This window comes from Phaseolus vulgaris, chromosome 3, assembly GCF_051622355.1.
Source record: "Phaseolus vulgaris cultivar YP4 chromosome 3, ASM5162235v1, whole genome shotgun sequence".
Classification (NCBI taxonomy): domain Eukaryota; kingdom Viridiplantae; phylum Streptophyta; class Magnoliopsida; order Fabales; family Fabaceae; genus Phaseolus; species Phaseolus vulgaris.
The window spans coordinates 40904917-40917466 of record NC_143500.1 but is presented as its reverse complement, the minus strand read 5'-3'; the positions used below and the strand labels follow the sequence as shown (position 1 = coordinate 40917466).

The window sequence follows — 12550 nt, the reverse complement described above, 5'->3', positions numbered from 1 at the left end:
TAAAATATCTAATTTTCTTCTCTTCAGGTATTGAACCACTAATCATATTAAAAATCATATCCACATTCAAAATTGAGTTTTCTAATATTTTTTTCTTAATTATCTTTCAAACATAGATTAAATGTTTAAATAAAACTTATTTTGATAAAACAATATATAATGGGATGAAAGTAAATAAAGACATTCCTAATTAATATAAGCTGATTAGAAATAGAAAGACATCATATCACATAATTGAAAATATTACCCATTAATTACGAACCAATACGTAGGAGTTAAGGTCTTTTAAATTATTCTCATAAATTCTAAAGTTAAACTAATGACATAAAGACTCATGTGATAAATAAACAACGTTTTCTCTAAGTGACAATTTTTCACAATATATTTACTATAAGAAAAAATAATAATTTGATTGTAGGGCATGAATATAGCTTAATAGAATAAAGTTAAGACATAATAAAAATGCATACTTTTTTGTAATTAATTTTTTTTCTCTAATCGTATTTTAAATACTTAAAAAAAAAACTCATCCCTCACACCTCAAATCTCAAACAAACACCAGGACAATTTCCTATAATTCACACACAATGATACGGTGTCGTTCGTCCTTTTATTTCTTTTTCGTAGGAATTAAAAATAGTGATTTTTAATTCTAGAAGAAAAATATTTTTAAAGATGTCAAAATCAAAAGTCTTTTAAGTTTTTAAATTTTATTTTGATTATATCATAGCAGTACTGACTAGAAAAACATAATATTAATTCAAGAAAAATATTAATTAAATTTGCAAGTATCTTTCTAAAATTCAAAATAAAAAACTAACAAGTTTACGTCTCATATTTTTCTCGATCTACTTTCGTGAGTGAATAAGTTTTCTACAAACCTCACTTTTTTATGGAAGAGTTTTAAAAAGTTTATCTTTGCCCAAATCTTCACAAAATGTAACTTTGCATTACTCTAGTTTAAACTTTGAAATTATTCCGAGAAAACCTGATGAAATTATTTATGTCTTTCAAGATAGTACTTAATCCACATGACATAAAGAGATCCACACTTAAGTAAACATGTACCAGTTTCATTAAATTATAGCCATATTTTATTAGTCTTATGCTCATTCTTTTTGTTCACCATTAACTCTCAAATAAATTAAAATTCAATTACTTGTTATTAAATATTAACTTTTTCTTTATTAAGTATAAGGCTATATATATATATTATTTATATATGTTGTTTTCCAAATATTATTATGTAAATGTATTATTATACTTCAATAAATACATAGAATAGTCTTTATATTAAATGACTATTCCATGAAAATCACAAATAATTTGTTATTTTTTAATTATATATTTCAATTTTAACCTTATAATTATTATTAATCACTTTTAACTTTTATCACTAAATTTATAAAATAAAAAAAAGTTTAATAATCATTTGAAATAATTTTACCTTCCGAATGTATTATAAAAAAAATTTAAAAATTCCTTTATTTTTTTTTTCATTAGTAAAAAAAAAGTAATTATTATCATAGATAATTAAAAAAATTTAAATTAAAAAATATTTTATATTTATTTTATACAATTCAAAATAATATTTATTTTATTTAAACCACTGTAATTATTTTATTTTTTCATAAGTTCAAAATTAAAATTATACTTTCTATTATAAATTTTATATTCATTATTTTTAAAATGTTGCCTTCATTTAAAAAAAGTTACAAAATAAAATAGAAAAATTAGACCAAAATTACATGCCTTGAAATTCGAGCCTTATTTTATAGAATTTGAGTCGATTATGAAATTAAAATTATTATTCATTGTTAAATTTAGAATTTTGTTACAATTTTATTCTTGAATTTTTTCATAAATTAAAAGAAATATATGTATTTAAAATATTATTAACTTAAATCCTAAATGAATTGTGATTGTTAAGTATATCGTCTCATAACCTCATACTTGTAGGAAAAGTGTATTATGTTTTAAATACATGTAATTTCACCGCCGTCTGCTCATTTTTTTTCTTTTAAAATATTTTATTTTAAACCTTTTATTTTTGTGGAAGAAACTCTCATCTTCTAACTCTTCGCAATTCTCGTCCACATCTCCATGAATTTCTTCTTTTGTAAGAAAATATGTGCAGCTTTTGCATTGAAGATTTTGCCGTAAAAATTTAAATAAAATGATTATCTCCACCAACAAGAAAAACAACACACTATCGTAAAACTACTACATCTTAAGAGTATTTTTAAAACAAATAAAAAGATACCTTTTATGGATGGACCTAGGTAATATTTATCCACTGATACACGATTCGTTGTTGGTAGTATCTTAAACCTTCGAAACTTTTTCTCTCGCTGTGTGCTCCGTCAGTCGGATACCTGCGATTACACTCTGACACTCAAGTCAGTGCTAGTATAGTGGGTGTATTCTCTTAGGATCTGAAGAACGTATCTTTTTCCTCTTTAGAAATTCTATTTATAGGTTGACTTGGACTTTCACTTATGTGAACTAGATAATCAGTTCACCAAAACGTATATAATGGTCCTCAGAATGTGTGTAATGACTTCCTGATATTATAAGAGTGTATCTTGAAGAATGTTTTTAACTTAGCAGTTAGAATTGATTCTTTACTATTAGAATTGATTTTTTACTATGCATTTGTTTATTATAAACGTAATTTTACTCGGTCGTCCGATCTGACTGATAAAAAAATACATTCAGAATATTAAGGTTAAATATGTCCAATAAACTTATAGCTCAAAATGCAACAAAACTCATAACTCACTGTTTCTTTATCATTCAGCAAAAGGCAAAAGAAGGTGAAACCATGGACCAAATAGAGTTTCAAATGTGACCACTGTCTAAAAGTTGTCTGCAACAAGAACAAGCAATTTCTGCTTCTAAATGATAGTAACATAGATATTTTGAATTATTTTCTCTATTCCTTAACCATCGATCAATTAAAACTCATTTTAGTATAATTTTGAATATATCTATTATAAAAAAAATAACAATCTTTGGCTAGCACTTATAGTTGTATGCGTGGCGCTCACAAGACAGAAAAAGAGTGAATGGCAAAAAATTTGGAAATTGGAAAATTATGATTTTAGAAAATGGAAAATAATGATTTTGGAAAAGGAAAGCGCACGCTGAGAACACACGACACACGATACCCACAAGTAGGGAAGGAAGCAAATTCCAAATTTCCTTTGATTATCTGTGCGAAACGAAACCTCATCCATGGCTTCTCTTCTCCGCTGCAACGGCCTCTCCCTCTCTCCCTTACCTCCGCAACCCACGCGCCACCCCAAATTCATTCTCCCCCCAACCCTAAACATCAAACCCCCAAAACCTTCACGCCACTTCACGGTGCGCGCCGAGGTTAAAGAGACCGCCGCAACCGCCACAACCTCCGACGAGAAGATCCGCGAAATCCTCCGCAATCGCGACTACGACAAGAAGTTCGGATTCAGCGTGGATATCGACTCCTTCTCGATCCCCAAAGGCCTGTCGAAAGAAACCATCCGTGTTATCTCATCCCTCAAAGAGGAACCGCAATGGATGCTGGAATTCCGCTTGAAGGCATTTGAGAAATTCCTCTCCATGAAACTCCCTACCTGGTCCGACAACACCTACCCTCCAATCGATTTCCAGAATATCTGCTACTACTCCGCTCCCAAGAAGAAACCCTCTCTGCAATCCCTCGACGAAGCCGATCCCGAACTCCTCCGCTACTTTGACAAGCTAGGCGTTCCTCTCAACGAGCAGAAGCGTCTCGCCAACGTCGCCGTCGACGCCGTCCTCGACAGCGTCTCCATCGCCACCACCCACCGCAAAACCCTCGAGAAGGCCGGCGTCATCTTCTGCTCCATCTCCGAGGCCATTAAGGAGTACCCTGAGTTAGTCCGCAAGTACTTAGGAAGGGTCGTGCCCTCCGATGACAACTACTACGCCGCGTTGAATTCCGCCGTCTTCAGCGACGGGTCGTTCTGCTACATCCCCAAAGACACCAAGTGCCCGATGCAGATCTCCACCTACTTCAGAATCAACGCGTTGGAAACGGGGCAGTTTGAGCGGACTTTGATCGTGGCCGACGACAGGAGCGCTGTGGAGTATCTGGAAGGGTGCACTGCGCCGTCTTATGACCGGAACCAGCTCCACGCGGCGGTGGTGGAGTTGTACTGTGGGGAGGGGGCGGAGATAAAGTACTCCACGGTGCAGAATTGGTACGCTGGGGATGAGAACGGGAAAGGTGGGGTTTACAATTTCGTGACGAAGAGAGGGGTGTGTGACGGGGCGCGGTCGAAGATATCGTGGACGCAGGTGGAGACGGGTTCTGCGATCACGTGGAAGTATCCAAGTGTTGTGTTGGAGGGGGATGATAGCGTTGGAGAGTTTTATTCTGTTGCTTTGACGAATAACTATCAGCAGGCTGATACGGGAACCAAGATGATACACAAAGGGAAGAACACAAGGAGTAGGATTATCTCCAAGGGTATATCGGTTGGACATTCCAGGAACTGTTATAGAGGGCTGGTTCAGGTTCTTTCCAAGGCGGACAATGCGCGAAACTCATCGCAGTGTGACTCCATGCTTATTGGGGACAATGCAGCTGCCAATACCTATCCTTACATCCAGGTGTGTACAGGCCTTTTTGCTTTTCTTGTGTGTTTTGTTTATCTTTCTGGAATGATTTTAGGTACTTTGTTTTGATAACCAAAGTGGTATTCTGTGATTTATGTAGCTGACTTTACCTACTGGAATAGGCTTTTGTTGTAGCTGTTGGTTGGAATCAGAGAAAATGTTTTTTTTTTTACATATAATAGGAAGGGGTGAATGCAAGAGGATAAACACTAGTCTAGAACTAAGGAAATCATTATTTTGGACTTAAGAATTTAAGATAGGATTCGGCCTAGATGGTATTAGTGTTTATACTAAGATTGTTGTTCAATCCATCGTATACCGTTAGCAGAACCCACACTAATGGTCTTGTGAAATGTCACATTCAAAAAATGTTGAATCCTCAATGAGAGGGATGTGCCGGAGATTTGATATAATCAAATTACAGTAGAGAGAGGTTTTGTAAGCCGAGTTTTGGTGTATCTCTTTGTTGTTGGTTTGAATATCAAACAACAGGTCATCGGTTTTTTTTGGAGTTATTCTTGTCTTTTTAAAAGCATTATTATGCAGTTTCCCTGCGTCACCTAACCCGCATTACTTCCCATTTTCTTTTCTTTCTTTATTTTCTCCCTGTTTCCATGTCTGCCGTGATACTTTTCTTTTGCTAAAGAAATCACCATTATTTTGCAGGTGAAAAATCCAACGGCAAGAATTGAACATGAAGCCAGTACATCCAAAATTGGAGAAGATCAACTGTTCTATTTTCAACAAAGGGGAATAGACTATGAAAAAGCAATGGCCGCAATGATCTCTGGATTTTGCCGTGATGTCTTTAATGAGCTTCCTGATGAATTTGGTTCTGAGGTGAACCAACTCATGAGCTTGAAGCTTGAGGGCTCAGTAGGTTAAACAGTTTGTTAAGCATATTATTTGGAATTTGCACGGGCCATTTGTTCTTGAAGTTGTACAAGGTCTTAGAGGTGTTGTATTCCGAAGGATGTGTACATGCTGTATATAGATGTTGTCTTCAAGTGTACCACAAAAGATCAAGCATTACCAATTTTCAACCTTAATAATAAGTAATCACTGTAATCCTATTATTTTGTTTGTGGATTCACTCTGGATTACCAGTTATTTAGTGGAATTCATTGTTTTAGAGGTATTGACAGTATCTGTTAGTATCATGGCTTCAGAAGGTACTGGTAGTACATAGTTACTTTAACGAGGAAAAGACATATCCATAAGAAGTTAATAATATCCCTTGTAATCTATTTCTAGTTTCAGAGCCTGACTGTTCCAGTGTTCAGCAATTCTGTCAAACCTTAATATCAGAACTAGTTCTAACAAATTATACACAAATACAAATAGGTAACAAGATGATACAATGGTAAAATCAAAATATTGGTGCCACCTCTGGCGTTAGCAAAATTCTAGTATAAATAACATAAAAATGCTCCTTACTATCAATTTGTTTACATCTAGTTGAACAATTTCTGGGTATTTATCTTTAAAGGACCGAACTGATGAGTTATGACAATGGTATCTTTTTGGAAGATCAAAATGGATGTTTACTGCTGTATTTAAAGTGATAAATACTAGAGATTATAGTTTCCATACACAGATAACAAGAAACCAATTTCGGTGGTCAAATCTGATTTTAATTATACAAGTGCAATCAATGTCGCCATAAAGACTTGCACTGTAGTGCCCCAAGATTTTTAGGGAAGAAACTATACAAAATATGTCTTATAAAAGTAAGGATAACATTTCCTTTTGTTTTTGTTCGTTAGGTTGAAATACGAATCCTAGTTAGGTTGGTGCTTCTTTTTCAGATATTTGGTAGAAATATTGTGCATTTGAATTCATTGGGATCAGGTCAATCTGTGTCGTTCTACGAGCAACACAATTTCAGGACCGGGTGTGGAAACTCGTCCATTTCGTTTTCTACATTCTTACTTCGCAGAAAACAAATTGTCATCATTTAATGCGTTCAATTTTTCTGACAAGGTAGCTTTAAGTGTCTCATTACTTAATAAAGTTTTACTTAAGCTCTTTCCCAGTGTTTTCTCATTTGAATTTAGTAGCAAATAGTTTTCCCCATTGTTGTTGAGGATGTTAAAGCAATAAGTAAAGATATCGAGAGAACTTATAGGCCATGAAAATGTAATTTAGCTTTGTAATGCTTTTGAGGATGACGATTCATATGTCTACATAGTTAGCGAGTAAGTTGCTATTGTTTGTACTCTTTTTTTTATACTGTTTCGTTATACTCACGATTTAAGTATCACTTAATTGCAACACACTCTGGATATATCTTTTGGGAGTTTATTTCTACTATTCCTTTATATAACATCTATGTTATTATTCCAGTGAACTTGGTGACAATTTACCTTCTTAGGTTCCTATTGATCTTGAATGTGGTTATGTTCTATCCCTGGTTAAGTGGCTTTTAGGGTTTATACGGTCCTTAAAATTCAGAACCAAGATTGCTAATGACCACACAAAAATTTGTGTTTAGCAATATATTTTTCTTCTACTGAAAAACTTTTACTCTTTTTGCCTTCATATTTATCAGGAAGGGTAATTGCAAAGTTTTATTTTCAAATCAACAAAAGAAAATTCGCCCTTAAAGGCTACTGACTTTGCCAAGATGGAGAAAACATATTAGAAATTAAGGACCTACGTGATGGTTGTCCCTCTTATTGAGGTAAAATAGATTATAATGGCTGGATTTGGATACTTCCATGTGCAATAATAGACACACTTTCTTCTCACCATTTGTTTAAATATTTTGTAGCCATGATTGGAGATGTTAAAATCAAATGTCTATTTTTGGATTTGTGAGTATCTTTCATTGGGATTTTATTATGCCTCCTAACACCCTTTTCTTATTTAATCCACCCTTCATTAATTCACCTTTACAGCACCCTAAACACACATTTAACCACAAACACTTACAAAGTTCTTCTTGCACCCGTCAAAGTTCTTCCTGCAACCATCAAATAGATAAAATGACAAAAATGACCCCATTTAATTTGACCTTATTCCGGAAAGTTCTATATATATTCTAAGAAAGTTATTCATATTCCAAGAAAGCTATTCTGGAAAACAAATTTCGGAATTTATTATACATATTCCAGAAATCTTATTCTGAAAAATATTTTCTGAAAATTTTGAAAAACATTATTTTTCAGAATACACTTATAAATTCTATTCTAAAAAGGATGTTCAGAAAATTTCTGAAAAAACTTATTCAGAAGTTATTTGAAAAAGGGATAAAATCGTATTTTTAAATATTGATGGGTGCAAAAAGAAATAGCCAACAAACAAAAGAAGATTCACTACTAACAAAAGATTTGAAAATTAGAGACACAAAAAATAACCTCAATTGTGAAACTCGTTGAATGATCAATCTTTCATTTTCAAACATTTTTTGTTACTTTTTTTATTTTTTTAATTAGTTTTTTTCTTTCTTTTATATTCCGCATTTCATTAAAAAGTATAAAAATGGCATATTATTTGAGCATGAAAATTTTAAGAATTGTGAATGCATTTCTCAAAAATTAATTTGAAGCGTGTCTTTCTTTATGATTAATGGATGTGAGTATTTTTTAGAAATTAAGCTCTTAAAATATAGTCAAAGTTTAGTAATTCTATACTTAAGTATTGAGATTGTTTGTTAAATAAATGATTTTGCTTCAATCTCTTTATTTTGTTTGAGGAAAGCATCAAAACATTTTTGTTTTCAGTTATAACTACTAAACTAAAAAGTCAACCTAACATAAATTATCCTTTATTATCCATTTGAACCAAACAAAACATTTTTGTTTTAGGACCTTTAAGTCAATTGAAAAATAAGTGTTTTCCACACATTGCTAAACAAGGAAACATAAGTGAAAATAGTGTGTATTATATTCACCAATAAAAGAAAATGTTAGTATCTCTAACACTGGAGAGAGATTAACATTATTATCCTATAGATAATTAAAAAAATTGTTCAAGGTAGTTAAAATATTAGAAATAAAAAAATTCTAGAATAAGTATACATAAAGTATGCTTTGAGAAAAAAATTAAGAGAAACATTAATGCTCTCTCGTTTTCAAATGGTGCAGTTGATTATAAAAAAGAATATTATTTGTTAAATTAAACATGATAAATCCAGAAAGATATTGATGGTCCTTGCATAAAATTGTTGTTTTGAGATGAAGGATTTTTTTTTTTTTATGTAAAAAATGTTCTTTTTCATTGAGGGCAAGCAAAATTTTTATGTTTAGGATATTTGATTGTTGTGTGCACATATTATTTTAGTTTTTATGTTTGTTATTAAATAGAGTAATTTTGATGGTTGGTTGAGAGAGAGAGATAAAATAGTTAAAATTAGGTCCAGAAAAAAATTGATTAAATAAAATTAAAAAAATATTTGCTTAAAACATAGATTTTCTTACGAAAACAAGCATAATTTGATAAGATATGAAACATTATCTTCGTCTAAGTAAAGTTGATTGCTTAAGTGATGGACTGCAAAAATAAAAAAACCCATAAATATCTTTTATTTGGATCCATTTAAATTATTATAACTTTGAGCATGAAAAATAAATTTATAAATTTTAGTGAAATGATTGACAACCATATACTTTAGTGAGAATATGAGTCATTACTATACCTTTGTTATAATTAGATGTAACCATATTCAACACATGAAAATTTTGAAATCTAAAAAATATTTATTTTAATTATATTGACGACTTCTTACTTGATTAATTATAATTTGATTGATATTTAACCATGTTTTTAAACCTAAAATTTTAAGAAAACTTAATTAAAGTTAATGGAGCAAAAATTAATTTTAATTAGACATTTTAAAACTCTTTATGTAACGTTGTATTGGTTAATTATTATTATTATTACTAAAATTGAAATTATCATTGAGGGAATTAAAATTTGAAATAAATCTAACATGTTAAAAAAAATTGATGTAAAGAGAAAAGTAAAATTGAACTTAATCTACAGGAGATAGTTGATACTAATGGCAGACTTCGTTTGTCAAACTGATAAGTAAAGAGGTTAAAATCTTAAAGAAAAAAGAAAGGAACTTCCAACAAAGATTATGATTCTTTTAAAATAAAACTTCAGTAGCTCAATTCCTATTTATATACTATTTTCATTTTAATAATAAAATATTTATCTACCATTTTAATTAAAAAAATTATAATTTTGTTCTTATACTTAAATTCTTATTAGGTAGGTAGTAGCTGCATTTTAGCTTCTATATAAAACTGTTATAAAATGGTTCCAAACATTTACTAAAGTTATAACGGTAATGAAGTTTTTTTTTCTTGTGCTAACAAACTAGCACCGAAGAACATAATATTTTTTGAAACTAAAATCATATTTAATCTTCTTTGTGAGGAAGAAAATATGTTTTGAGAGCCCAAATATTTATGTGTTTATATTTTATTTATTTACATGTCATCATAGTTTTATCTGTCAAAACTCGATATTATAGTTAATTATAAAAAATAATTATTAAAACTATACAAGTGATTTTTTTAAAGATTCATTATATTTTTTTAAAACTAAAGTAAAAATATATTTTTTAGAATTGATTCAATATGAACTAAATTTGATATGTTATTAGCTTGTAATTTGAATAATCCATATATAACTAATTCAATAAACTAAATAATTGAATATAAATTATGAAATATTAAATTTGAACTATATTGATTATGTTAGAGTGAGACCTAACTTAATCCGATACTTTGTAGTTTGTTTCTTTTTTATCTTTTACTTCTCCAAAACTTAATAAATTATGAAATATTTTGACAGACAACGGGTGAATTTAAAATCCATGTTACCAACTACGATAAAGGGCAATATTAAATTATTCCCATCTTTAATAAGAGAAGCATAGTTTAAACTCTAAAAAGAAGGAAAGAACAACATATTTAACTTCGACAGAGAACAAATTGCAAAGTCCTCATAATTATTTAAAAGGAAAAAAAGGCACAAAGATTAGTTGAAGGCATAATAAACCTAATTGATATTAGTTTGGCCATGAGTGCAATTCATTTTGCCTGCAACGTTCGGAGATGACGAAGTAGTAGTTTGAGACTAATGCTCCTTTTCATGATATTTAGTTTTGTTTGATGTTTGACCTATTGTGTAGATAGAGAATCTAGGCCAAAGAAAAAAAAGAAGCGATCTCACTCTAATAAATAAAAACCCTAGATCAAGTTATTAAGTCACATGATGCTTTTGAATGAACACAGTAATATACTAATATACCTTTCTCATTCTTTCTTTCTTTTTTTCTTTGTGCAGAAACAAGTTGGAAGATGTAGAGCTGTCAAGAATGACGTAGATGAAGATTTGTCTTATTTTATATTTAAGTTTTATGAATAAAAGAATGAAGTTATTACTTTAGGAGCAAGCAAACATTGCCACACACACAAATGCACAACACATCAACGCCGACATAGTTACCAGTATTTCTTTTTCTTTTTCAGCTTCTACAGATTTTTATTATGTAGTTTTGCTAAGTTTACTGCTTCCGACTGAGATCGGTTGAAATGCCTGCACCTCTTTTTGAATCCTGAAACGAAGCAACTAAGGAAGAAGGAGGTAGTCCCACGGTACGATTTGCTAGCAATTCGAAGAAATACTGATATCCCCGCACAGTTGAAGTTTGACATAGTTTGAAGAGGGCTTCTTTGTGAAAGTCTTTACGAAACGAACCTCGAAGGCAAGCGAGAGTTTCTCCTTCCATGGAGAAAGAAACTAATTGAAGCCGTTGATCATTCGGAGTGCGGTGGTAGTCAAAGAATTGCTTGATTTTGAAAATCCATGCCAATGGTTTAGACCCATCAAAACGGGGCATATCCAGTTTCAAGGACCTTCGAGTAAAATATTGAAGGGTGTTCTTTGCAGTTTTTCCTACTTGTGCTATCTGAGTTTCCAAATTGGTCATACGAATATTCATTGCTTCTTGGAAGGTTCTTTGGCTCTGCAATAACCGCAAAATAAAATCTATTTTCTCTTCACTCTTTGAAGTAGGCATGACATCTCTCAATCTCAATGAAAACACCAAAATGCAATACACTTACACCCAAAAGCAGAAATAAAGAGTATAGGAATCACTATATATAGTGGTTCTAGGAGACAACAATAATAAATATAATTAATGGTAATTAACCTTCCATTGATTGTGGTAATTAACCTCCCATGGATTGCAATTGATTGTGACAATTAACCTTCCATTGATTGTGGCAATTATCCTCCCTTTAATAACAATTAATTGTCAAATAGTAAGTAACCTCCCATTTATGCCAAGATAATGAGTCATAACTCACATCTATGTTATTATTACTCTCAAAGTTTTCATATATATAGCCAAAAAACAGCAAATACCATCTCAACAAAACAGAATAAGGATATGCCTCAACAGAAAACAAATTTATGGAATCCTAACAACTTGAGAAAATACTATTCTGTCTAATCTTCAAAATACTTAGACTTGGTGGTTTCTCTTTCGGCCTCCTTGCTATTGGGCTACTTATTGGTGTTTCATCATGATTTTCTTATCCCTCCTCTTGGGCCATAACACTTTTTCTACCGCATACTATTTATCCTTCTTCTGCTAGCTACTTATCTAGATGTGACAAATTGAGTGTTTAGTTAAATGATGTTGTGATCATATTTTTGTCCGAAAATCATACCAAAATTAGATGAGAACCACGTGAAATCATTATTGCAGATTAAATTGGATGAGGAAAAGAACAATCGTATACTTTATGTGCTTCCCATGATTATGAAGGTGGTCAATTAATGGTTAATTCATTAGCAACACAAGAATATAGAATGGACCCACCATATTAAAAAAATAAAGAAAAAAGAAAAATACTTTGCCATGTGATATCAGATTCTGAGTTCA

General features: G+C 31.3%; 1 protein-coding gene across 1 annotated transcript; it reads left to right on the top strand.

Moving 5' to 3' along the window:
- Positions 1 to 3016: 3016 nt before the first annotated feature.
- ABCI8 (ATP binding cassette protein 1) lies at positions 3017 to 5779 on the top strand. The gene is made up of 2 exons (XM_068608326.2): positions 3017 to 4635; positions 5308 to 5779. Exons 1-2 carry the CDS (start codon positions 3238 to 3240, stop codon positions 5524 to 5526), a joined length of 1617 nt encoding a protein of 538 aa, XP_068464427.1. The 5' UTR covers positions 3017 to 3237; the 3' UTR covers positions 5527 to 5779.
- Positions 5780 to 12550: the final 6771 nt, after the last annotated feature.